The sequence below is a fragment of the Ixodes scapularis genome, unplaced genomic scaffold (genome assembly GCF_016920785.2).
Source record: "Ixodes scapularis isolate PalLabHiFi unplaced genomic scaffold, ASM1692078v2 PGA_scaffold9__187_contigs__length_104089568, whole genome shotgun sequence".
Taxonomy (NCBI): Eukaryota; Metazoa; Arthropoda; class Arachnida; order Ixodida; family Ixodidae; genus Ixodes; species Ixodes scapularis.
Genome location: NW_024609884.1, coordinates 48,653,573 through 48,681,182, shown reverse-complemented (window position 1 = coordinate 48,681,182; position 27,610 = coordinate 48,653,573). Strand labels below are relative to the sequence as shown.

Sequence of the window (27,610 nt, the reverse complement as noted above, 5' to 3'; positions counted from 1 at the left end):
GAGACTGTTCCGAAGTTTAGTGCGCTTGTAAATATTCAAGCTGTGTTATTTATTTTTATCTTCGCGTAATATAACGTTTTCTGTTCCCACGATCAGGCGCTTTCTTTTCTTTACTCAGGAGGCTAGCTTGAATCACTACAACAGGGTATATCGTAGCAGCTCTAAAGTACTTACGTTTGATGAGGAGCAATGAACATTTGATGCCAAAGTACTTATGAAGTTCGAGACCCGCGACTGGCGAAGTTGCGAGCCGCTCGGCAGTGCTCTTTAGAAACGTTGGAAAGCATTTGCACACCTGACACGACATAGACACTGCAGCTGATATGTAAACATCACGTTATCAATCGAGAGAAAACACTCACCCGAGGTTCCTGCGCAAAGCACCACGCGAAACAAATGATGCCGCTTCACCTGTCCTGAGAAACGTGAAGTCCTCTGTCGGTGAAGCAATTTTTATTTTCCACAACCGTGGCGTTCCGAAGAATGCTTTTGCTCAGGGCTACTGGCAGACAAAAGTTCCCATAACCCAGGCCTGCCTCTAAATCGGCAGAGCTCGTGTTTTTCTACTCTGAGCGTGGTGCCAAAACAGTGACTGTTGCGCTGCGTGCAAAGCAAACGTGCCGCCGGATCAAGTTCGTCGGTTGTTCGCTACATATTCGCACCGTGGACTTCAGCCTCTATGCCGGCATCTCATTGGCTATGGAGTTTTTAACATAATCCTTCGTGCTTGCCACGCCGTGCTATTCTTAAGCCGTCAGTGACCATACATTCATTAGAAGCCTGCAGCGTCTGTTTTCACGCGAAGCACTTGGGAGAGCCAATCGCTGCAATTTACTGAGCGAGCTCGGCAAATAACAAATTTAATAGTATGCTTAAACCTTAAAAAAAAAAAAAAAAAAACTGTCTGCGCTGTGGTATTGAGCCTGATGTTTCATCGTGCTCCAGGGCGCCGACCTTCCAGTGGGCAGTCTCTCCTCTATATAGATTCGACTGTTCACTTTTGTAATCACTGAAACCTTAAAGGAGCCTTGCAACGATGGTCACTTGTAATGCTTTTTTTTTTTTTCTCGCTTTACACGAGCTTATTGGCAAGTATACTGGCACGCAACGTCACTGACCAAGAAACTCCTTTGTTGCGGTGAATTATGGAGGACTAAGGTGAGCGTTTTTATTTCAATCAATCCTTCGCAAAACTTGATAAGATAGCTGGGGGGTCGAAGTACTCCCCAGTGACGATATTTGAATGCGGCCCATAGACTGGACCCGAGCATTGCGTGAGCACTCGATCTGGGTTTGCGATAAGCAGTACATAGCTCGACAAGCATTGCATTCGGATAGTGGCCCGTGTCCAATCGGGGCTATGTCGACAATAGCCGAACCCTAACAATGTCTGGAACTCGGCGTGTGTCCTGCGCCTTGCCAACCCCAGCGAGTGGCTAGGATCAACATTGGCGGCATGTAATCGGCTCCATATCAGGTGGCCGCTTGTTCTGGCCGCGAGTTAAAGGAATGAACGCTGCTCGTTTTTTTTTAATTTTTTTTTCTGCGACTTCTATTGCGTGTGGTGCAAAACGAACGCCTGTGTCATGGGTCATTAACGTCAGGGATTCGTTCTAAGCGGTATTTACGTAAAGTACAAAAATCGTTCCATCACTTCTTTAAGAAACGCAGGGTGTGCCGAGTCCCGGACATGCTAGATGATCGCTTCTTATATAGGCCAATGCGAGTTTTGCATTATCCTATGAGAACAGAGAATAACGAACCACTTAGCAAAAAGCGATACGATATGAGCCTCGTCCTGCGTTTATTAAGCTCGCGGTGACAGTAGCCATCGGTACTTGAAGTAGAAGGAAATCTATAATAAAAGCTACAGTCGTTGCATCATGATGTGCCGTACGTGTATGTTTCGCTTTTACAAAAAAAAACAACAAACAAACAGGAAGAAACGGTCGAACTGTTTTCCAGCGTTCACTTTCACGATTCGCGCGTATTTGCCAATCGCGGCTAACGCGATGAACCACAAAGTACAGATTCTCTGATTGGCTGAAGTAAAGTGTACGTCAATCTGCGACACTTCACTAACTAAAGAGGGTATTATATACATAATGCATGCTTGAACTGTCGCACTGAATGAAGACCGATGCTGTGCGAGGCAAGCCGAAGTTGTAGCGAGCAGCTCGCCCTTGAGGCTGGTTTGTTGCCGCCCTACGACAGCGGGGGAATGCGTTACAAGTACTCGGGATAAACGGCGGTGGATTCCCTTCGCGATGGAATGACGGTGGATTCTCTTCGTACCGGAACAGCGATGGATTCTCTTCGTATCGGAACCGCAGGTGCGGGCACGGGTGTTGCTCTGAAACAAAACCCAGGCAACTGCGTAAGGAAGCAGTGGCTAAAAAAAATAAATGTGTCTAATAAAAGCGGGAAAAAAAACACACACACACACACACGGGGGGAGGAAACTCACAACAGTAGAGGAAAGAAAACATTTCACGTAGTACTTTTAATAAGAAAACGGGTATTCAGTGAAAACATTTCACGTAGTACTTTTAATAAGAAAGCGGGTATTCAGTGCACCTAAATTTCAAATATGATTGCGGAAAAAGCGTGCTTGCGATTTCTGAACAATAAATACCCACGCGTTTTTTTTTTTTTCTTTTTTTGAAAACATAGCGAAGTAGCACTATTTTACCATGTTCCAAATTTGATGCAAATTTCGGCTGGTTTTTCGCACTCTTAAGGCCTATCTAGTGCGATGCATGACGAGTTTTCCGAAAGTGAACTAAGCCCATGGAGACGTGGCCTATTTCATAGGCCGGAAGTTTATTAAGCGATTAGCCATATATTGTATCGATTGATGTAATGATTTACACTCTACGGTACTTCGCCAAGCGCAAGTCTGAGAAAAACATTTTGCTATTCATTTCCTGAACACAAGGTGCGCTTTGAGTATTTAAGCACGCTGAAAATTGAAAGGTACAAAAGTAGGGACACCGTGCGAGCCGTGTAAATGTTGACGACTATTCGAGTTCCCCATCAGCGAAAATGGGCATCTATATGCGTACTAATCGAGGCGGTCGAACGCGGCTGATTAGTCTGGATATATAAAGCCATTTGCGAGTCCTTCGCGGCGTGGACTATTATTCTCGTCTACGCATCGCTAAAATAGGCCGAAGGAAAAACCGCGGGAATTTTTTTTAGAATTCTAGAAACCAAAGATAGCCATACTATTGTGTTATCCGTGCAATCGTTTGCGTGAGTATCCTGCTCAGATTTCCCGGTTGTAACCTTCCGAAAAACACAATCGTATAAGTTTCGAAGTAAGGACAGAACGGGCGGATTGGTAGGGATAATTAAACTTGAGGAAGAAAACGTTTGTGTTCGTCCGTCTCTTCTCGTTTTCTTTCTCAAGTTTAAGTATAAGTTTCCTTTTTTCCTTGTTTTCGTGCTTGAAAAATGAAAAGGATGGTGCATGTACGGAGGCAAATATACCAAAAACTAAGTTGTCCTACGCGTTGGTAGCGAGTTTGCTTTTGCGTGGCTTGGTTAGTATGAAGAGGCGCGGTTTTTGGTTATGTTAAACGTGTTTCTGTTTCCTTTCGAAGTAGAGGCAGTGAAACTTATTGCTCGTCTGCATATTTCTATGCGAAGTTACAGTGAGCGCCGTGTACCAGGGGTCCGACTGTTTTGCTCTTGCCACGCATGAAAGCATATATTTCAGGGTTGTTATTACACGTTTTTTGGGTATATATATATATATATATATATATGTGTGTGTGTGTGTGTGTGTGTGTGTATAGGCTCGCTGAAGCAGAACGGATACAGGGTGTGACTGGTAGCACTATGCTCACCACAAACAGTATATATATACAAAAAATGCAAATTCTTACGCATGCGGGTGGTCACTAGTACCGTTTGCGTAGTTTGAGAATTTCCTGAAATACATGCCATACTGGCTCATCTGCATACAAATAAAACAGTTGATTTCTACTATTTTTCATCCACTAACAAGAAAAGAATAAACTACCTGTTGGTTCAAGGTTGTATCAAAACGTAAGATTTTAGCGGGACTGTGGTAGACTTTCGTGTCAAGCTTCTCAAAATCTTTAGGAGCAAACAAGGGATCACTCGATAACAAGGCAAGAATAGTAAGCCACAGTACACGTAAAGATTCACGTGCTTGAGAACGACGGCAGTATTTACAAGCGCCACTGCGCTACACCTCATCGTGGTTGCATGCAAGATCGCTCGACACCACCTAACTAACTCCTGCCGAATGTCAAACGGGACCGTCGATTATTAGAATAGATCCTAAGTAACTACTTCCAGGACATAACATTGGGATAAACCGCAAAAATGTGCAACGTAATGTACATGTTAAAGGATAGGAGACTTGGAAAATGCCATGCGAGAGGTCGAACAGGATCAAGCTTTTCGATTCAAAGCCTGGTGTGTGCGCATAACGGATACATTAAAAATAAGCGATGACTCGCTACAAGTGGCCGCTGCGGAGGCTGACGTCGCATTGAGTTTAGCCATCCGCTCTTGTTTTGGTTTATAGTTTCCGTGTCTGCCTCCTTACGGCAGAGCAGAATTTAGTTCGCTAAATTCAAACAACGGCTATAATTCTGACTACGGTCAACAGCTCTCTCATTGGTACGTGTCAACTAAGGTGAATACTTCAAAAGGTAATTCATGCATTTTGGGTACCTAATTACCAAATTATTACATTACCTCGTAACCGAACGTCCGCCGCGGTCGATAACATTATTTAAAAAAAAAGATTCTATACATCCGTTAATCCTTGCACATAGCATGACAAAACACACAAAAAACAACCTCGCATCCCTGTTTCTATATGTGTTACGCAGAGAGCCGAGCGCTGCGATTTAGAAAGAAAACATAACTAATCCCGAGACCCTGAAATATTTCGAAATCGACACTGCAATCTGCGCTGCCATTTTGAGCATGGCTTTCTATGCACTTTTTATTTACTTATTTGTTTATTTCAGTACCCTCAAGGCCCTGGGGCATTACAGAGGGGAGTGGTACCAAGACAAATTTGAAATACAAACATTATACAAACACTAAAAGCCAAGCACTACAAATGTTAAAAATATTTGTAAACAGGTTAAGAAATTTATAGAACAAGGAAAACAAAGAAAGAAAAATATTAACACAAGTAGGCGGTCACCGCACTTTTAAACAAGTCAAGGGACCTTATGTTTACCAATTGCGCGGGAAGGCGATACCACTCCGAAGATGTTCTTGGAATAAAAGAGTTATAATAGGCTGAGGTAATGCAATGAGGAATTCCGACTTTAAATTGATGATCTACGCGCGGCGAGATGAAAACAGGTTTTAACATTAGTTTGTTTTTTAGCGAAGTATTGGAATGATAAATATTATAAAAAAAGACACAAACGAGATATTTCTCGGCGTAATGAAAGAGCAGGAAGTGATAAATTAGTTTTCATAGTTGAGACACTAGATGTGCGATGATAGTAAATATAAAACGGGCACCGCGATTCGGTAGGGCTTCAAGATCAGTCACGAGAGTTGAAAGACCCGGATTACAGATTGCTGCGGCATAGTCTAGTTTGGAACGGACAAGGGTTTTATAGATTAGTAGTTTTGGGGACACTGGGGCTAACCTAAAGTTTCTCTTTAGGTAACCAAGCATGGAGTTAGCGTTGGCGATGATGTGGTCAATATGAGCTCTCCGTCGAATCATATAGTGATTCGACGGGAGATATTTATCGCTTTACATTTGGTAGTATTAAGGGACATTTGCCATAAATCACGCCAATCAGCCACAGCTAGTAAGTCATTTTCAAGAAGGGTGATGTCAGTAGCATTAGCGACTTCTCGATAAATTACACAATCATCAGCGAGGAGGCTAATAGATGATGATACACACAGTGGTAAGTCATTTACGTAAATTAAAAACAACAGGGGCCCCAAGACAGACCCTTGCGGTACCCCAGAAGTAACAGGTTTCATATAAGAATTTACATTGTTAGCATGAACGAACTGTGAACGACTAGTTAAAAAACATGTTATCCAACACAGCATCTAAGGATCGAGATTGAGTTGACTGAGTTTAAAGAGTAAACGTTTATGAGTAACTTTGTCGAAAGCTTTGCAGAAATCTAAAAAAGCACAGTCATTCTGGGATCCACGGTCAAGTATGGAAAGCACATAATTAATGAAGGGCAGTAGTTGAGTCTCACATGAAAGGGATTTACGAACGCCATGTTGGGATAGAGAAAAGAAGGAATTAGAGTCCAAGTAGTTAACCAAATGAGTGAATATTATGTGCTCTAAAAGTTTACAAGGTGTGCTGATTAAAAGGAAATGGGGCGATATTTAAGAGGACTCTGTTTATCGCCTTGTTCATGGAGTGGAATCACCTTCCCTGTTTTCCACTCCTCAGGCAATACACCAGATGCAAGAAATTGCTCAAAAATGTTGAAAACGTAAATTGCGATATAATTTTTAGTATTCTTAATGAGTGTGGAGGTAACACTGGGGGGGGGGGGGGGGGGGGGGGGGGGGGTCAACTCCAAAAGGCGAAGATGTTTTTAAGCTATCAATCAACTTTACAATTCCGTCATAGTCAATTACAAGAGGATCCATAGGCGAAAACTATAATTAGGGTACACAGGGTGGGAGCACTCATCATCGACACAAAACGCTTTTACAGAAAAGTCATTTAAAATGAAGGCACAATGGTCATTTGGAATAACAACACCATTATTAGTGAGCGAGATATCATTCGTTTTGTTTCCATTCATAACACGCCAAAACTATTTAGGAATGTTAAGTAACATGGAGGGTAAAATCACATTAAAAGTATGTTAGTTTAGCGTCCTTGATGGCTAGTTTATAAACATCCTCAGCTTCGCAATAGATTTCCCAACGTGCGTCACTACAAGAAAGCTTTGCAGAACGGAACAAACGTTTCTTGTTGTTATTAAGGCGCTTAAGTGTTACATTAAACCATGGAGACAAGGAATTTGGTTTAATGAACCTATATGGATTGATAAGTTAATTAGAGATACTAATTTATTTTTAAATATGGACCAATTGCTTTCAACTGAGCGTTCAGAAAAATTAGGAAGGAATTCGTCAAGGAAGCCAGCTAATTCGTTATTTATAGCACCAAAATTTGCTTTACTATAGTCAAAGAATCGTTTTGTTGACTTGCTAGCATCAGTCATTGGTGTAAGTAACAAGAAATGCATAATGAAGTGATCGCTAATACCCGGTAAGTAGGATATAGAAGGGGCATGGTTGGAGTCAGAGAAGAAAATGAGATCTAGTACAGTGGCCGAAGACATAGTGACTCGAGTAGGTTCAGTAACAAGTTGTGTTAATGAAAAATTCAAGCAAAGATTGAGGAAATCAGAGTAAATTGCAGAATTGGAAGTGGTAGTTGGGAATGCTCCTGACCGGTCGATCAGGGGCAAATTGAAATCGCCAAGTATAAATAAAGGTGAAAACAGAAACCTAGATGTAATTGTGCATAACGCGTCATGCAGGGCAGAACAAAAAGTTGTGGACGCAGTAGGCGGACGATAACAGGAACAAAATAACATTTCTATGGGCAGAGATTAAACGCACGCAAACCAGTTCAAGCTGGGTGTTAACGCTCACTTGGTAACATTCCAGATTTACATTCACTGGGATTAGAACCCCGCCCCCCCCCCCCCCCCCCCGCCTATCAGTTCGGTCACAGTGATAAAACCTATAACACTGAATGCAATCAAAAATTTCATTATCGCGAATAACACTCGAAAGCCAAGTTTCTGTAACCATAACAATGCCACCCGACGCCGCGTCAATGACAGAGGACAAGTAATCGCGGTTGCGAACAACACTTCTTATGTTTGTAAATAAAACTGAAATATTTTTTGAAAAAAGATTAAGAACGAAAAGGTTTCTTAATCGCGACATTTTTTAACTTCAAAGTGGCAGATTTGTTGACGCAGTGTTCGATTAGTTTGGGCCGCCCTCACAGATTTGGTTAGTCTCGTAATTGAAACGAAATAGTTTATTCCCCAGATGTAATCTGTCAACGCGAAGTTTGTAGAGGCCTCTCTGGGCTCGGGCGAACTGTTGAAGTATTTTTCTGGAGAATTGAATATTCTTAGGGTAGTTTTCGCTGACCGACACGTTGGTGTCTTTTAGCTTGGAGCATGATCTCAGCACAGTTTCTTTGTGTTGAAAGAAAGAAAATTTTACGATAATAGGTCGGTTTTTATTAGGATTATAGTTGACTTAATGCGGCGAGCCAATGTTTTAGCGTAAAAGCGTCTGCTCCGTCCCCTGATCGAGGCAAACCTAAATGCGAGAATGCATGGTGTCTCGGAGTAACAGGCGCCAGCATTTGGGCGCTCGGAGTCACTGACGACCTGCTGAGTATGGGAGACGTCAACGTTGGTTGTGTCGCACGCAGTTGGTTCAACAGGGTATATACATTGTATAATCCATACCTGGATGATTTGAACCTGGCTATGCGGGTCTCGACCAAGATTCCGGCAGTGACATCTTCCCCGACGTCTCCACGGTCCCCCTCGGGCCGCTGCTTGAGCAAGTAGCGGGTGGCCTGAACCAGGTGGAGTGCCGACGCCGCCAAAGCGAGGCTCTGAACGATAGAAAGAGATTTTCAAAAGCGAAAACAGTTCACAAACCGGTGGTATACCATGAACTATTCACCGTCTCACTTGAAGTCCAACTCCAGCCGACGCCACTTCTACCACTGCAATCGAGCAGCTGTAAAAGTGCAACGTCACGACGCTTAACGTCTTTGTCCGTTTGCTTTGACCCGCTAAACCAGTGACACAAATGCATGCGCCGAAATCCTCCGCTTTTTAAGGAGAAAGCCTTCTATCGTTCAGTTAACTTTCAGAAAGCACGTGGGCGACACGAAGGTTACCAAAACGAAAGGTACCCTTGAAACGGCACCAAAAGTGCGTCGTCAGAGAACGCGCTGTCTTCGGAGGTTTGCTCTCACGTTTACTTGACCCCTCAGGCGAATTTGAGACAATGAAATCAAGAAGGATGACAAAGCGAATTAAGAGGAATCAAAGTGAATTAAGTAAATCATGTCTGTCTTTAATGCATCGGCGCTTGGGCTTTCACTTTCAAGTCGTCTTACGGATAACAGGATAACATAAGAGAAACCGGGGTGACAGTTGGTTTTTCTTTTATTGTGCTCCTTTCCATCGCTTATCACACGGGCGAAAAATGCCAAGTCACTGAGATGTAAGCGCGTGCGCAGCGCCTGACCTACCGCACAGCAGAGCAACAGCGCATGCTCAGAAGGTGCTCCATAGACCAGCAGACAAAGATGGCAGCGCGCAGGCGATGTTTGCAAAGGTCTATAGTAAACGCGTAGTCTTTTATTTTCCTTATGTTTCTCTTCGGGTTGAAGGTCTTTCCCTTAAAATTTCTAAAACGAATGAGAGTATCACTTTATAAGCTAAACTCTGAGACGCGGACAAATAAAATAACGGACAAGACGACAAAACACCTATGTGTCTCAGAGTTTATAGTTTCTGGTGCTTCCTAACCAGCTCGCCTGCATACCTTCGCTTCTTGAGATGAACACTTCAATAGTTTATGTGTCAACGACGTTTACCGAACTCTGATTGTCTGCCTGATTTGAAGGTTTGAAGCTAGTGTGTATTTGTACCAACAGCTGCACTTTGGTTACTGCTCTGAAACTCGTGATAAACGAAATATTTGGCTAAATAGGAAAACCGGGACGTGGAGAATGACGCATATATTTTCAATTAAAGCCTGTTTTGTGATGAAATTATTTTATTAAGTAGTGCGGAAATTTTTCCACCTACGAAACTCGACCAAATTACTCGTTCTTACTAAAAAAAAAAAAAAAAAAAAAAACCTTTGCGTTGCTGGACAGAACAATCAGGTTCAGTAAGAGAACTGCCATCTCGCCCCCCCCCCCCCCCCCAAAAAAAAAAAAAAAAAAAACGACACATAAAAACACAAAACAAAAAATCTTTGACGCCATACACGCGAAATTCGAATGACGACAGATGGTTTGGTGGCGTACAAAATTATTCCAACCGTTTCGCTGACGGAACTATGCTACTCAAGTGAACCGCTTGTTGTCGTTATCATTACCACCTCTCCTTTGAGAATTGCTTCCTCGGAATTTATAACAGCAAAGGTAAGTGAACATAAGGCGATCGAGTAAACACGCGCTTTTGATGCTCTACTCTGAGGTGGGTACACACATTACGCACGTGGACGGTCGTTTCCTCTCCCGAGGCAAACGATTACCACCGACATCGAGGCGTACACAGTGAAAAAAAGTTGGATCAGTCATTAGAGTACGTCACGAAATCGAGTGTTGGCACGGCCAGGAAATAACAGCAATTTGTGAGCGTGGGCAGACGTATACCATTCGTGGAAGAGCCTGTCGGTAAAATTTTAATCTTTCTCCTAGTAACGAGGTCCCATCCGTTTTTACCTAGAATCATTACTCATGGACGTTAGTGCACAGTGTACGCCCAGTGCGCCCGAGGAAACATCAGTTCTGCTTAATGTTTGATGTACGTGAATTTTGCCATTCTACTACCCTCGGATATTGTAAAGAACATTTGCAAAATTGTTCTCTTTGACTGTCGAAACTCCTAATTAAAGGTTTAAAAGACAACTCCGGTCAATATATACTTTTTTTATTTGGGATTACGACTGTTTTCAGCTAAGGCAGTGTCCCTGAATCACAATGCATAATTATTTTGTTTTCGATATTCTGTGTACAGAGAGTTTTATAAACAGCACGGCTCAAACTTTGGTTTCGGGCGTCTACGGCAAAGCCGAAACTATCTGCTAGAGGGATGGCAACACTTATGATGAGCCGTACGGCAGCGACGTGACGTCATCGTGGTGTTGTGGTACGCGGTACAACCAATGAATCGCAGCTCCACCGCGACGTGACATCACAAGGGTTCTGCTCCAATGTTCCTTGACTAAAAACTCACCCGCGTGCCACCCGCTTAAAGAGCAGCTGGTCGCATTTTTAAAATCGGTCTTAGTGGAGTACGCGGTTTGACTTGCACGTAATATTTCGGCTGTGATCCTATTTCGTGCCACTAAAGCAATAACAGTAATTTATTTTGGTTTGGTTTACGACCGGAGTTGCACCCTTTGAGAAAAGTTATGTATTTTACGAAATATTTGTTGCATCATCGCGTAGAAGATGGTAGATTCGTTGAGGACATAGCGTGCTATCAGGACTTTTTTTTTTCTTTATCTCACATTATTAGGATTTGTAGTGCTGGCGATTTAGGTGGCCTTTTTGTCCCGGATCTTCACAGGTGACGAAACATCTGCTCATCGTTCCTTTTGAGTCTGGGGCGAAAAGGCAGACAAAAGAGTGGCGTTATCCGCGATCGCAAAAGACATACACGTTCAAGATGATTCCTTCCACAGGAAAGGTCACGGAAAGGTCATTTAGGGGCATTCATCGAGAGATATTTGTGAATGTGATACCCGGGATGGAAACCGTCAATTCAGACGCCTGCATTACAAACATCCGAGAGCTTAAGTAGTGCCACCGACGTGTGCGGCCCAACTGCAATCTGGGAGACATTTTGATCAGCACAACAATGCCTGTCCTCATGCAGTCTCAGAAACCCAGGAGGCAATGGCCAAGTTTGATTGGACAGCACTCCCCCGTCAAACTTGATGCCGTCAGGTTCTCATCTTTTTGGCCCACTGAAAGATGCACCGCACATAACGTAGCTTGAAAACGCCATAGCGTATTTAGTGGAATGAGGACATGACTACGTGCGAAGTAGACGAGCTGGTGTACACAGCTGGTAAGCAGGGAAGGCGTATACGCCCTTGTTACACGCTGTCGTGATGCCTTAGAAGTGGGCGACGACTACGTCGAACAATAAATTATGTAAACAGCAAAGAGGCTGGGATACATTGTGTGAGTTTCATGCACTTTGAATAAACCGTTTTGGAGGAGAAAAAATCACGTGACACGCTTTTTCAACTTGTTTCTGTTTAGCTTTCCTCCTCAACTCATAAATCGCGCATTGTACCAAACAGTTCAAGAAGTCGGAAAGGGGGGAGTCCCCTCTTGCTCGGAATCTCGCTTTTGTAGCCGGACACAGCTATTGTCCCCCTAGAAGATTAGCCCGTCGCTCAAAATTCCGACCCCGTTCACCCCGAAGCTGACAGTGCTGTGGAAGCTACGTGCTCGTTGGGCCAGCCACACATTTTCCACGTGATCACGCTCTCTCGCGCATATCGACCCGCAGAGAATGAGGTCAGGTGATGAAAGGGAGGCGGCTGATTGGTCCGGCAAGCGCGTAGCTTCCACCGCAATGTCAGCTTAGGGGTAAAGGGATTAAGTGAGGTCCGATGTCGTGTGACGTACGCTTGGGCCCTGGTGACGCGCTGCGGGGGCCCGGTTATGGTGGCTAGTAGCCCGGTGACGCGCTGCGGGGTCCGCGGATGTATCACAGTGAAAAGGCGGAGAGTTTACGAAGGGAAGGAGGTACGAAATAGTCCGCTATGTTTTGCAAATTTTCGTAGCGAAAGTCAGGCTTCTGACTTTCTACCTTTGTTCTTTTGGCCCACTGAACGACGTGCTATTAGTAAAATCCCAATATAAATTGATTTACTCCAGCCCAAAATTCGTTTCATGGGTCCTTTAACTTTCTGACCAACTTTCGTATCAGTAGTCCAAGTTGAATACAAACTTCAACTTGCTGTTTATTAAAAACAAAATTCTAATAATTTTAGAGCACCAGGAAATGACTATGGCGGCGTCTTCAGGGTAAGGAGTGGACAAGACAGTTGTAGGGTTTAAAAACTCTTACCACATTACTATATCTAAATCAGTAACTTGTTTATTCTATATCGTTCCCCCTTGTCGTCGTCTTAATTTTTCGCTGGAGTCTCAAAGCTTTTTTTGTTTGCTTTTTAAAAAGTACGAGCTCATTACAAAATCTCAGTTTGGATTACAAAAACACCGCTCTACAGAACTTGCCTTATCTGAAAAGAAGTTTATTTTACATAATCTAGAACTTAAAAAATAGTTTTCGGAGTTTGTATTGATTTTACCAAAGCTTTTGACTATTTAAACCACAAACTGTGATTACGAAAGCCTAAATATTAGGCACTCGCTATGGTGAGGGGGCCCCGTCACTGTAGTGCAGCCGGCAAAAGTGAAGGGGCCCCGTCACTGTAGTGCGGTAGGCAAAAGTGAGGGGGCCCCGTCACTGTAATGCAGCCGGCAAAAGTGAGGGGGTTCGTCACTGTAGTGCAGCCGGCAAAAGTGAGGGGGCCCCGTCACTATAGTGCGGTAGGGAAAAGTGAGGGGCCCGTCACTGTAGTGCGGTAGGCAAAAGTGAGGGGGCCCCTCACCGTAGTGCGGTAGGCAAAAGTGAGGGGGCCCCGTCACTGTAGTGCAGCCGGCAAAAGTGAGGGGGCCCCGTCACTGTAGTGCGGTAGGGAAAAGTGAGGGGCCCGTCACTGTAGTGCGGTAGGCAAAAGTGAGGGGGCCCCTCACCGTAGTGCGGTAGGCAAAAGTGAGGGGGCCCCGTCACTGTAGTGCAGCCGGCAAAAGTGAGGAGGCCCGGTCACCGTAGTGCGGTAGGCAAAAGTGAGGGGCCCCGTCACTGTAGTGTAGCCGGCAAAAGTGAGGGGGCCCCGTCACTGTAGTGCGGTAGGGAAAAGTGAGGGGCCCCGTCACTGTAGTGTGGTAGGGAAAAGTGAGAGGCCCCGTCACTGTAGTGCGGTAGGCAAAAGTGAGGGGCTCCGTCACTGTAGTGCAGCCGGCAAAAGTGAGGGGCCCCGTCACCGTAGTGCGGTAGGCAAAAGTGAGGGGGCCCCTCACCGTAGTGCGGTAGGGGAAAGTGAGGGGCCCTGTTGCGGATTCCAGAACGCGATTTCCACCCCGGCTGTCGTCCTCCGAAGCACGCGCCGGGGAAACCCGAGCCGACATCTCCAGCAGCCCGAGCGCGGCGATGGGGGCTGGGGTGAGGGCAAGACGGGAGAAGGAAAGCGCCGGACGCGCGTGAGTCGAACAAAGGAACTCGAACGGACGAGATCGCGACGACGCCGACTTCAACAATGACTGTATTTCTGTAATCGAGTTGGTATAATATAGTTATTTTTGCTTAATTGGGAATTCCTTTAATTAATATATATAGAACCGCGCTCAGCTTCTGCCACAGAAAACTATGGTGCCGAAACCCGGGAATGAACATCAAACGATGTGAGCGGATTTGATCTTTGTGACCGCCTCACTGGAACGCTGTGAAAGAGCTGGGTGCGCGTTCGTGAACGACAAACGATGGAGCGGCTTAAAGGAAAACGTGAAGTCAAACGGGAGCAAACCACAAGGCTAATCAGCGAGGCGTCGGCGGGACTGGAGACAGCGGATCTGGCCACGGTGACTGCCTGGCGAGAACGAATCAGCGCATGCAACCAGTCGCTTCGGTCTCTAAATGCGGAGATCGAAGACCAAGTGCCACTAGAGGAGCTCGTCGCGGAATACACGACTGTATCCGAATACGACGACGATGCTACCAGAGTTCTAGCGCTGCTGGGCTGCAAGATTGCATCGCTACGACAAAAGGAACTGCCAACGCCGGTGCCCTTGAACGAGACCAGATCGGCGACAGCTTCAGTACCTCCTCCCAACAGGACAAGCGGAGTGAAGCTCCCGAAGTTGCGACTCCTGACATTCAACGGAGATGTCAGCGGTTGGCAGAGTTTTTGGGAACAATTCAGTGGTGCTGTTCACAACAACGACACCATCACACGATCGGAAAAGTTCCACTACCTTCGCACACTCGTCACCGGACCAGCTGCTGCCGCAATCGCAGGACTACAGGCCACGGAGGCCTGCTACGACGATGCCATCCACATCCTGACGCAGCGGTTCGGCGACAGGCGAAGAATTGAACAAGACCACCTGGCGAAGCTCCGATCGCTGCCGCCGGTGGCGTCCGCGAATGACACGAGGGGACTGAGGAGAATCTACGACCATGTGCAGACCAACATCCGAGGGCTAAGAGGTCTCGGCGTGGGATCGTCGACTTACTGCACAATGATGTCGGACATTCTTCTCAGGGCCCTACCGAAGGAGATTGTGCTGGACTACCACAGGCGGCAGTCGGGCAACACCGCCTACAGAGCGTCCGGGACGTCGGAGAGAGATCCAACGTCGCCGAATGCAACAGGACAAGACGCCGGCCGCTCGATCGACTCGCTCTCCTCTGCACGGATCTGTCCCTCGCCGCTGCAATCCGAAGATGCCGAAGGTGAGCTCGCCGAGATTCTTGGGTTTCTTCGTGTCGAGGTAGAAGGCAGGGAGAGAGCCGGAATCGCCGCAGAGACTCGCCACCCGAGGCAGACCCCAGCGCGTGAGGGCTACATCGAACGGCGGAGACACACGACGTGGCCAACCGCAGCTGTACTGAACACAAACGCAGTCGGCTGTTTTTTCTGCCGATCTGCAAAACATCAAACTGAGTCCTGCACTGGCGACCTCGTACTTCAACAGAAGAAAAGGAGGTTGGCAGAAGACATGAGGTGCTTCCGATGCACAACAAGAGGACACCGGGCCAAAGACTGCCGACGGAAGGTGAAGTGCGCGTCATGTGGAGGAAGGCATGCAAGCTCGATGTGTGACCCCAACTGGACCCCACCGAAAAGAGTTAACACCAATCTCAACACCACGAGCGTCGTTAACTCCAACGTTACGATGGACTCGGGTGTGCTTCTGCAGACTTTCCGAGCTTCCGCCGTAGGAGACCGTGGAACCAGCCACTTTCGGGGCGTCATCGACGGAGGAAGCCAGCGGACTTTCATACACACGGACGTCTCAAGAAAGCTAAATCTCCGAGTGATCGGTACTACGAACCTTCAGTTGAACACCTTCGGGGAAACTTCGACACGCGCCCAACGACGCAGGCTGGTTGAGGTGCGCCTTCGTAGTCAGCAAGACGGAAAAGAGTGTGTCCTCGAGGCTATCGAAGTACCTTTCATTTGCAACGACATCCTGCAAGTTCCGGTGGAACACGACTTCGTGAGAAGCATCGAGGCTGACGGAGGACTCATCGCGGACATGACACCGACCCAAGGTACGGAGCCCCGACGTGGCATAATTTTTCTTCTTGGATCGGACCAGCTTTGGAAGGTCACCCGAGGCGAGGTCCGTCGGTTCAGAGAGAATGAGAGCATGGTTGCAATCGACACAATTTTCGGTTGGACCTTCCAGGGTCCGATTTCCTTGCACAGCACCCTGTCGGGTGGTACAAACACGATGGTTTGCGTTCTGAAGATCAGCACGCGGGCGCACGACGAAAATGAGGCGACACTCCGTCGCTTTTGGGAGCTCGATAGCCTCGGAATTACGGACGAGCCGAAAACCAACAGCGAGGAACTGGAGGCTGTAAAAAGCCAGTTTGAACGCACAATCACGAAGGTAGACGGACGTTATGAAGTTGCATTGCCGTGGAAAGAGACTGGACAAGACCTCCAAGACAATCGAGTCATGGCTCACAAACGACTGGAGGGGCTCCTCAAACGACTATCCCGCAACGAACAGCTTCTTGATGAGTACGACCGATCCATCAGGAACTACATGACGGCAGGGCATGCAGAAAAGGTGCCCGAGCGGGCACCTCAAGCTGACACTCAACGAGTTTACTACATGCCACACCAGGCAGTAGTACGCAGCTGCTCCAGCACCACGAGACTCCGGATCGTGTTCGATGCGTCATCACATAGGCCGGGATGCAGCCCACTGAATGAACATTTGGAAAAGGGCCCCAAGCTTAACGCCGACCTGGTGGGAATCTTGGTGCGATTCAGGCTATTTCAGGTCGCCATCACAGCTGACATTGAGAAGGCGTTCCTGCAGATAGGCGTTCGCACAGAGGACAGAGATGCTCTCCGATTCTTGTGGTTCGAAACGAAGCCAACATCAGGAGCAGCAGCAAACATCGAAGAATGGAGAATGACCAGAGTGCCGTTCGGGACCACCTCAAGCCCCTTTCTATTGACCGCAACTCTAATGCACCACCTGGATAACGTGAAGGACCAACACAGGGAGACAGCTGATCGTTTGCGAAATGCGTTTTACGTGGACGACCTACTTATCGGAGCCTCCGACGTTGGTGAAGCCAGACAGATTCACGATGAGGCCAACGCAATCATGTCTGAAACCGGAATGCGACTCCGCAAGTGGACGTCCAATGCTGCGGAACTACAGTGTGGATTTGATGAGACCGAGGAACCACAAGCATCTCAAGAACCAAGGAAGGTTCTCGGACTCGTGTGGCAGCACAACCAAGACAAATTGCTGATTCCCATGGAAGGAGTATTGCATTTCGTCAGCACTGCAGCAAACACCAAGCGTTTTGTGCTACAGGCATCGGCTCGAGTTTTCGACCCCCTGGGCCTTATAGCTCCGTACATGATTCGGGTCAAGATCATATTCCAGCAGCTGTGGGAACGTGAAATCGGCTGGGATGCGGAGCTGCCTGACGACCTTTCCGAGCTGTGGCAGCGGTGGTGCACGGAACTGCCACTCTTGAAGGCTCTGGCCGTCGGCCGCTGCACCATGCGGTGCCCAGCAGAAGGCGCCAGGTCGGTTCAACTTCACGTGTTTTGCGACGCAAGCCTACTCGCCTACGGGTCGTGCGCCTACCTTCGAGTGGAGGGCGAAGACGGAGACACGTCTACATGCTTCGTGCTCGCGAAGTCACGAGTGGCGCCGCTCAAGCGACTGACACTCCCTCGTCTAGAACTAATGGGAACGGTCATTGGGACACGTCTTGCCCGCTATCTGAACGACACAATGAACCTCCAGATGAAGACGTTATATTGGACGGATTCGACTATTGCACTACACTGGATTAAAGGACAAGCCTCAAAGTGGAAGCCGTTTGTAGGAAACAGGGTGAATGAGATTCAGTCCGTAAGCGACCCCGCAAGCTGGAACCACTGTCCTGGAAGTCAGAACCCAGCGGACATGCTGACGAGGGGAATTAGCGCCGAGACATTGATCGAAAGCGAACAGTGGTGGCAAGGGCCTGAGTGGCTTTCAACATAACCTTGCAACTGGCCTAAGGGTCAGGTATTCTACGACAGCATCCCAGAGGTGCAAGAGGAACGAAAGAAAGAACACCACGTGCTGCACACTGCGGAGGTGAAGGGGCCGGAGCTCCTAAATCTGAGCAGTTACAGTCGCATAATGAGACCCCTCAGGGTTACCGCCTGGATGTTTCGCTTCATCAAGAATAGCCGAAACAAGCAAGAACGGTCTAGGGGTCCACTTACTGCAGAGGAGCTCGAGCAAGCCGAGAATTACTGGATTGTGAAGGCTCAAGAAGCATACAGAGCGGAAATGGGCACCGCGCGTGGAACCCGAAGCACAAACAGCGAAACCGCGTTACTGAAGCCCTTTGTGGATGCGGATGGACGAGTGAGGGTCGGTGGAAGGCTTCAGAATGCACAGACCGATGTGACAGTCAGACATCCGCTGTTATTACCGCCATCTCACCCCCTCACTGAACTTATTGTGAACGACGCGCACCGAAGGACGATGCACGGTGGCGTCCAAGATACCTTAAACGAAGTACTTGAACGCTACTGGGTACCACGTGTGCGTCAGCTCGCCAGGAAAGTAATAAACCGTTGCAACGCCTGCCGGCGAGCAAGACTGAGGCCAGCCTCCGCACCGACTGCTCCGCTGCCGGAAGAGCGCGTCAACCGGGCCGCCCCCTTCGAGGTGGTGGGAATTGACTTTGCTGGACCACTACTGGTGAAGGCTTCACCGTCGGACCAAAAGGCCTACATCGCTCTGTTTACCTGCGCCGTCACACGAGCCGTGCACTTGGAACTCGTGTCCAACCTGACGACTGAGGCCTTCGTTATGGCCTTTCAGCGGTTCACTGCACGTCGGGGACTACCGAGCGTCGTGTACACGGACAACGCCCTCACCTTTAAAAAGGCAGCAAAGGACTTGTGCGGCATGGGGGACGTGCTAAGGAACCCACACTTCCTGGACCACTGCTCACAAAATCGTATCAAGTGGAGGTTTATTGCCGAAAGAGCAGCGTGGTGGGGCGGTTTCTGGGAGAGGATGGTACAGACAGTGAAGCGGAGCCTACGAGTGATACTCGGAAAGAACAAGTTTGGATTCGAAGAAATGACGACCATACTACAAGAAGTTGAAGCCGTCGTAAATTCTCGACCCCTGGCTCCCGTTCACGACGCTCCACACGAGCAGGAGGCGTTGACGCCAGCGCACTTTTTGTCGGGGGGGCGGCTGACGGCGCTCCCATCGACCAGCGTGGAGAACGTGCCAGTTTCGACAAGGGGGGACGTCACCAGACGGTCGCGGCACCGACAAAGACTACTGGACCAGTTCTGGGGGAGGTGGCAAAAGGAGTACCTCCTCCAGCTCCGCTCAGCACACCGGGCAACAGAGACACGCACGAACGACCTGCGGGACGGGGATCTCGTCCTTGTCCATGAAAACAAAACGCCACGGCTCATGTGGAGGATGGGGCGGATAGAACAAGTTCAGCGGGGTCGGGACAACCACGTGCGTTCGTGTTTGGTGCGCCTGCCTGGTGGGGTTACACTTCGGCGCCCCGTCCAGCTCCTCTTCCCCCTTGAACTATCCCAGTGAACGAATTCTGCGCATCGCTGGGGGGAGGGGGGAGGATGTTGCGGATTCCAGAACGCGATTTCCACCCCGGCTGTCGTCCTCCGAAGCACGCGCCGGGGAAACCCGAGCCGACATCTCCAGCAGCCCGAGCGCGGCGATGGGGGCTGGGGTGAGGGCAAGACGGGAGAAGGAAAGCGCCGGACGCGCGTGAGTCGAACAAAGGAACTCGAACGGACGAGATCGCGACGACGCCGACTTCAACAATGACTGTATTTCTGTAATTGAGCTGGTATAATATAGTTATTTTTGCTTAATTGGGAATTCCTTTAATTAGTATATATAGAACCGCGCTCAGCTTCTGCCACAGGCCCCGTCACTGTAGTGCGGTAGGCAAAAGTGAGGGGGCCCCTCACCGTAGTACGGTAGGGGAAAGTGAGGGGCCCCGTCACTGTAGTGCGGTAGGCAAAAGTGAGGGGCTCCATCACTGTAGTGCAGCCGGCAAAAGTGAGGGGCCCCGTCACCGTAGTGCGGTAGGCAAAAGTGAGGGGGCCCCTCACCGTAGTGCGGTAGGGGAAAGTGAGGGGCCCCGTCACTGTAGTGCGGTAGGGAAAAGTGAGGGGGCCCCATCACTGTAGTGCGGTAGGGAAAAGTGAGGGGCTCCGTCACTGTAGTGCAGCCGGCAAAAGTGAGGGGCCCCGTCACCGTAGTGCGGTAGGCAAAAGTCAGGGGGCCCCTCACCGTAGTGCGGTAGGGGAAAGTGAGGGGCCCCGTCACTGTAGTGCGGTAGGCAAAAGTGAGGGGGCCCCATCACTGTAGTGCGGTAGGGAAAAGTGAGGGGCTCCGTCACTGTAGTGCAGCCGGCAAAAGTGAGGGGCCCCGTCACCGTAGTGCGGTAGGCAAAAGCCAGGGGGCCCGTCACTGTAGTGCGGTAGGGGAAAGTGAGGGGCCCCGTCACTGTAGTGCGGTAGGCAAAAGTGAGGGGGCCCCATCACTGTAGTGCGGTAGGGAAAAGTGAGGGGCTCCGTCACTGTAGTGCAGCCGGCAAAAGTGAGGGGCCCCGTCACCGTAGTGCGGTAGGCAAAAGTCAGGGGGCCCCTCACCGTAGTGCGGTAGGGGAAAGTGAGGGGCCCCGTCACTGTAGTGCGGTAGGCAAAAGTGAGGGGGCCCCATCACTGTAGTGCGGTAGGGAAAAGTGAGGGGCTCCGTCACTGTAGTGCAGCCGGCAAAAGTGAGGGGCCCCGTCACCGTAGTGCGGTAGGCAAAAGTCAGGGGGCCCGTCACTGTAGTGCGGTAGGGGAAAGTGAGGGGCCCCGTCACTGTAGTGCGGTAGGCAAAAGTGAGGGGGCCCCATCACTGTAGTGCGGTAGGGAAAAGTGAGGGGGCCCCATCACTGTAGTGCGGTAGGGAAAAGTGAGGGGCCCCGTCACTGTAGTGCGGTAGGCAAAAGTGAGGGGCTCCGTCACTGTAGTGCGGTAGGGGAAAGTGAGGGGCCCCGTCACTGTAGTGCGGTAGGCAAAAGTGAGGGGGCCCCGTCACTGTAGTGCGGTAGGCAAAAGTGAGGGGGCCCCATCACTGTAGTGCGGTAGGGGAAAGTGAGGGGCCCCGTCACTGTAGTGCGGTAGGCAAAAGTGAGGGGCTCCGTCACTGTAGTGCAGCCGGCAAAAGTGAGGGGCCCCGTCACCGTAGTGCGGTAGGCAAAAGTGAGGGGGCCCCTCACCGTAGTGCGGTAGGGGAAAGTGAGGGGCCCCGTCACTGTAGTGCGGTAGGGAAAAGTGAGGGGGCCCGATCACTGTAGTGCGGTAGGGAAAAGTGAGGGGCTCCGTCACTGTAGTGCAGCCGGCAAAAGTGAGGGGCCCCGTCACCGTAGTGCGGTAGGCAAAAGTCAGGGGGCCCCTCACCGTAGTGCGGTAGGGGAAAGTGAGGGGCCCCGTCACTGTAGTGCGGTAGGCAAAAGTGAGGGGGCCCCATCACTGTAGTGCGGTAGGGAAAAGTGAGGGGCTCCGTCACTGTAGTGCAGCCGGCAAAAGTGAGGGGCCCCGTCACCGTAGTGCGGTAGGCAAAAGTCAGGGGGCCCGTCACTGTAGTGCAGCCGGCAAAAGTGAGGGGGCCCCGTCACTGTAGTGCGGCAGGGAAAAGTGAGGGGCTCCGTCACTGTAGTGCGGTAGGCAAAAGTGAGGGGGCCCGTCACTGTAGTGCAGCCGGCAAAAGTGAGGGAGCCCCGTCACTGTAGTGCGGTAGGGAAAAGTGAGGGGGCCCCATCACTGTAGTGCGGTAGGCAAAAGTGAGGGGGCCCCATCACTGTAGTGCGGTAAGGAAAAGTGAGGGGCTCCGTCACTGTAGTGCAGCCGGCAAAAGTGAGGGAGCCCCGTCACTGTAGTGCAGCCGGCAAAAGTGAGGGAGCCCCGTCACTGTAGTGCAGCCGGCAAAAGTGAGGGGGCCCCATCACTGTAGTGCGGTAGGCAAAAGTGAGGGGGCCCCATCACTGTAGTGCGGTAGGGAAAAGTGAGGGGCTCCGTCACTGTAGTGCAGCCGGCAAAAGTGAGGGGCCCCGTCACCGTAGTGCGGTAGGCAAAAGTCAGGGGGCCCCTCACCGTAGTGCGGTAGGGGAAAGTGAGGGGCCCCGTCACTGTAGTGCGGCAGGGAAAAGTGAGGGGCCCCGTCACTGTAGTGCGGTAGGGAAAAGTGAGGGGCTCCGTCACTGTAGTGCAGCCGGCAAAAGTGAGGGGCCCCGTCACCGTAGTGCGGTAGGCAAAAGTCAGGGGGCCCTCACCGTAGTGCGGTAGGGGAAAGTGAGGGGCCCCGTCACTGTAGTGCGGTAGGCAAAAGTGAGGGGGCCCCATCACTGTAGTGCGGTAGGGAAAAGTGAGGGGCTCCGTCACTGTAGTGCAGCCGGCAAAAGTGAGGGGCCCCGTCACCGTAGTGCGGTAGGCAAAAGTCAGGGGGCCCGTCACTGTAGTGCAGCCGGCAAAAGTGAGGGGGCCCCGTCACTGTAGTGCGGCAGGGAAAAGTGACGGGCCCCGTCACTGTAGTGCGGTAGGCAAAAGTGAGGGGGCCCGTCACTGTAGTGCAGCCGGCAAAAGTGAGGGAGCCCCGTCACTGTAGTGCGGTAGGGAAAAGTGAGGGGGCCCCATCACTGTAGTGCGGTAGGGAAAAGTGAGGGGCTCCGTCAGTGTAGTGCAGCCGGCAAAAGTGAGGGGGCCCGTCACTGTAGTGCAGCCGGCAAAAGTGAGGGGGCCCCGTCACTGTAGTGCAGCCGGCAAAAGTGAGGGGGCCCCGTCACTGTAGTGCGGTAGGCAAAAGTGAGGGGGCCCCATCACTGTAGTGCGGTAGGGAAAGTGAGGGGCTCCGTCACTGTAGTGCAGCCGGCAAAAGTGAGGGGGCCCCGTCACTGTAGTGCGGTAGGCAAAAATGAGGGGGCCCCATCACTGTAGTGCGGTAGGGAAAAGTGAGAGGCTCCGTCACTGTAGTGCAGCCGGCAAAAGTGAGGGGCCCCGTCACCGTAGTGCGGTAGGCAAAAGTGAGGGGGCCCCATCACTGTAGTGTGGTAGGGAAAAGTGAGGGGCTTCGTCACTGTAGTGCAGCCGGCAAAAGTGAGGGGGCCCGTCACTGTAGTGCAGCCGGCAAAAGTGAGGGGGCCCCGTCACTGTAGTGCAGCCGGCAAAAGTGAGGGGGCCCGTCACTGTAGTGCAGCCGGCAAAAGTGAGGGGGCCCCGTCACTGTAGTGCGGTACGCAAAAGTGAGGGGGCCCCATCACTGTAGTGCGGTAGGGAAAAGTGAGGGGCTCCGTCACTGTAGTGTAGCCGGCAAAAGTGAGGGGCCCCGTCACCGTAGTGCAGTAGGCAAAAGTGAGGGGGCCCGTCACTGTAGTGCAGCCGGCAAAAGTGAGGGGGTCCCGTCACTGTAGTGCTGTAGGGAAAAGTGAGGGGCCCCGTCACTGTAGTGCGGTAGGCAAAAGTGAGGGGGCCCGTCACTGTAGTGCAGCCGGCAAAAGTGAGGGGGCCCCGTCACTGTAGTGCGGTAGGGAAAAGTGAGGGGCCCCGTCACTGTAGTGCGGTAGGCAAAAGTGAGGGGGCCCCTCACCGTAGTGCGGTAGGCAAAAGTAAGGGGGCCCCGTCACTGTAGTGCAGCCGGCAAAAGTGAGGGGGCCCGTCACTGTAGTGCAGCCGGCAAACGTGAGGGGGCCCCGTCACTGTAGTGCGGCCGGCAAGAGTGAGGGGACCCCTCACCGTAGTGCGGCCGGCAAGAGTGAGGGGGCCCCTCACCGTAGTGCGGTAGGCAAATGTGAGGGGGCCCCGTCACTGTAGTGCGGTAGGCAAAAGTGAGGGGGCCCCGTCACTGTAGTGCAGCCGGCAAAAGTGAGGGGGCCCGTCACTGCAGTGCAGTCGGCAAAAGTGAGGGGGCCCCGTCACTGTAGTGCGGTAGGCAAAAGTGAGGGGGTCCCTCACCGTAGTGCGGCCGGCAAGAGTGAGGGGCCCGTCCTGTGTTGTATGTGGTGGGAACAGTGAGAATTAATAGCGTGTAATTTACAAGCACATTAACCCACGCATCGCGGTCCTGTCCCTGTCCCTACACGTAAATATAGCGTCTGTGACCTAAATAAAAAATAAAAAGTGAAAAAAAAGTATCGCCCAGAACGCGATTCGAACCGTGGACCCCCGCTCGTGAAGCCGACGCTGTACTTCAGCGCCACGAAGCACTTCTGGAATGGAGGTATCCATTGAACATCTGTATCGGCTGCTGTCGCCCCGCCACCGTAGTGCAGTTCTTAAATATTATGAAGTTCATGGTCAAGCCTTACTTCTACTAAAATCATATCTTGAAAATCGGAAACGATATGTATGTTGTAATACTTTTTTATTTAGTAAAAAATCAGTATTCTCGGGTATACCAGAAGGAAGTGTTTTAGGATCTTTTCTTTTTAATGTGTATATAAACGATATCGTAAATGTTAACCATAACACTAAATGTATAATATATGTGGATGATTCAACATTCCTGTATGTTGCTGATGATAGGGAGGAATTGGTGTCTAAAGTTAATTTAGTGTTTGATCAAATATCATTATGGACTAGGATGAACGCTTTAAAAATAAATACAAGCAGAACTAAGGCAATTATATTTAGACCTAAACATAAAATTGTCCCTTCCTCACATAATATAATTTTAAACTCGGTTAATATTGAATTATTCCAAAATTTCAGGGCACTGTGTTTTTTTATAATGTCCTGGGACTATCATGTAACATTTTTAAATAAAAAATTGTAAAAGTCAGTAGGAGTGATACGTCGGCCTCGCTATATACTTCAAAAATCGGTTAAAATATTGTTATAGAAATCGTCATTTAATTTCATTAAAACTATTGTTCCTTGGTTTGGGTTATTACCACGGCGACAAACTAAGAGAAAATGCACCGGATGAAAAAATAAATAAATAATGATACGTATAATTGCAAATGTACCTTATCTTTTACACAAAGAAAACATTTAAAAATGCATAGCATTCTCAGTATTTATAACCTCTACAATTATAGGCTATGGACAAGACTGAAAACAGAACTTCAGTATGACACTTCGTTATAGATGGAATTGTCCAGCTTACAACCACGCGTCGTAACAAATGAAATTCATAACCCTGATTACTGGTATTTACCGACATGTCGATAAACACAGAAGAAGAAATGTTGGTCTACCGAATCTCAAGACTTCTCAATTTGTTGTATTCTCTGGGTGTCTTTATTGACAAATCACCTTTCAAGGAATTACGTTCCATTATCAAATCAAAGCTTTTTTCAGAAACACTGGAAGGAGTCCCACACAAAAAGCTGTTAGAAGCAGCTTGACTGGGTCTGGGACCCTTGTTACATTGGCAGCAGCTTTGGTAGAGTACACTCTGTTTGTATAAACATATAATGTAATAAAAAAAATGATACGATACACTGAGTTAGAAAGCAACGAGGATATAAATAAGATCGCAAACCTTGTTTGCTGATCGTAAATATGTCTAGGTTGTTTGCGATCCTCGTCGCCAAACCTGTGGAGGCGGCCTAGGCAGCGACCATCCGAGTCGGAGCTACATTGCAAACTGTTTTAATTCTCCAAGCAGAAAAAAGAGAAAAGAGAAGAAAACAAACCAGCAAAGAGCAGAGCGCTGCGGAGCGCGCGCTCTTGGCACGTGGCGTTCGGCAGCGTCGCAGGTGTTTGGGAGACGCTGCCACAGATGACCAGCAAAGAAGGAACAAACGAAGGAGGGAAGAAGGTAGATCGAAAATTAGGCTGAAGATAATAGCGAGTCATTTATTTAAAACGAGTGGTACATTGTAATGTAAAAATTTTAAATTGTAGCTTGAACGGGAATGAGGGAGGACCCATGCCTCTCAGCGGCGTATGCTTATATCACTGTCGTGCTTTGCAAGGTCAGAAACAGTGCATGGGAAGTCTATGCAAGATGCAGATGAGAAACGAATAGAACAAAGTAAACGATATTCGTGCATGCCAATACATGAAATATTTGATATTTTGAAAATAAAGGCTCCCTACTGTCTAAATAAGAAACATTGACAATATGTCTTTTTTTTTTTGTAGTAAACGTATATGTTTTTAAGATTGGATTTTGTTGTAGTAGCCCACTCGTGAGAGTAATTAAATTGGGATCGAAACAATGCCTAATAGATTTTAAGTTTAATGTTGACGGGTAAAACACTGCGGCACCTAGCGCAATACCAATTACCCGAGAGAGTTTAGTTATCAAATAATTCACATGACAATCCCAAGTCATATACTCTGAAGAAGAAAAAAATACACCTAACGTTTTCTGTTCTTGGGCTAGTACGATTGATGATGTACCCAGTGGAAGAATATGATTTATAAAAATTGGTTTAGTTTTTTACCTGAGCCAGATTGCTTTGGTCTTCATTGTATTTAGCTTAAGACCATTATTATCAGACCACACTGCACACTTCGTTAGAAGAGAATTGGCTTTCCATAACAGTGTATCAGCATCGGTCGCAGAGAAAAACATACCCGTATCATCCGCATATGTAACGAACTGCACTTGGTTGTCGATACTAACTCGATCATTGATGGAAGAACGGCTGCTTCATCATGTAGGCATCGAATAAAAAAGGACCTAGTATACTTTCCTGTGGTACACCACATAGAACATGTTAGAAAGAAGATAAATAACTACACACTGTTTCCTATTTGTTAAATATCACTGCAGTAAAGCGAGTGGTACGCCCCGGTCCCCATTTCGACTGAGTTTCATATGTAGTATTGCGTGATTTAGAACATCGATCGTGTTTCTGAAATCAATAACACACCTAATGTAATCAACATTTTTTTTCTACATTTTGAAGCATAATTTCTTGTTGCGATAACAAGGCGGCTTTTGTAAATTTACCCTTGCCAAAGCCGAACTGAGAGTCTGTTAATATAGAATGTTTACAGGAAAAAGTGGTCATGGCGTGTAAGAATAATTTGTTCAAGTGCCTTAGAAAAGACTGGTAACGATATTGGTCTGTAATTATTTATTACGTTCTTATCGCTTCCTTTATGTATACAGCGTGCAAGCTCGTATGTTCCTTGCGTACTTCTTGCTTTTGTTTACCCCCCAAACGCACCCAGGTGATTTTGTTTCCCCCTGACCTCAACCAACGACGGTGCGCGCTTGGCTGCCTCGTCATCGTGCGTTCCCTGCGCCTTCACTATGTTGCCCTTTGGTTGGCGCGCTCCTCCTTGCGTTCCCATGCGCTGAAGACGCATTTTGGAACACTTGCTCGCCGTACTACCGTGACTTTGGCCAACTTCATTCTGACGGGAAACTCACCAGATTATAAAGATACCTTATATATATTATATACAGGGTGTTTCACGAAAGGTGGACAAAATCGATATTGCGAACACTACGCGTCGCTACATAAAAAGGCTT

General features: G+C 48.8%; 1 protein-coding gene across 1 annotated transcript in view; it reads right to left on the bottom strand.

Moving 5' to 3' along the window:
* Positions 1-1,959: 1,959 nt before the first annotated feature.
* LOC121833785 overlaps positions 1,960-27,610 on the bottom strand; it is an 86,165-nt gene continuing 60,514 nt past the window's right edge. The window contains exons 4-5 of the mRNA XM_042287409.1: positions 8,499-8,650; positions 1,960-2,353 (exon numbers count right to left, since the gene is read on the bottom strand). Coding sequence (XP_042143343.1) covers positions 2,227-2,353; positions 8,499-8,650 — 279 coding nt within the window. The 3' untranslated portion in view covers positions 1,960-2,226. The remainder of the gene's footprint in view (positions 2,354-8,498; positions 8,651-27,610) is intronic.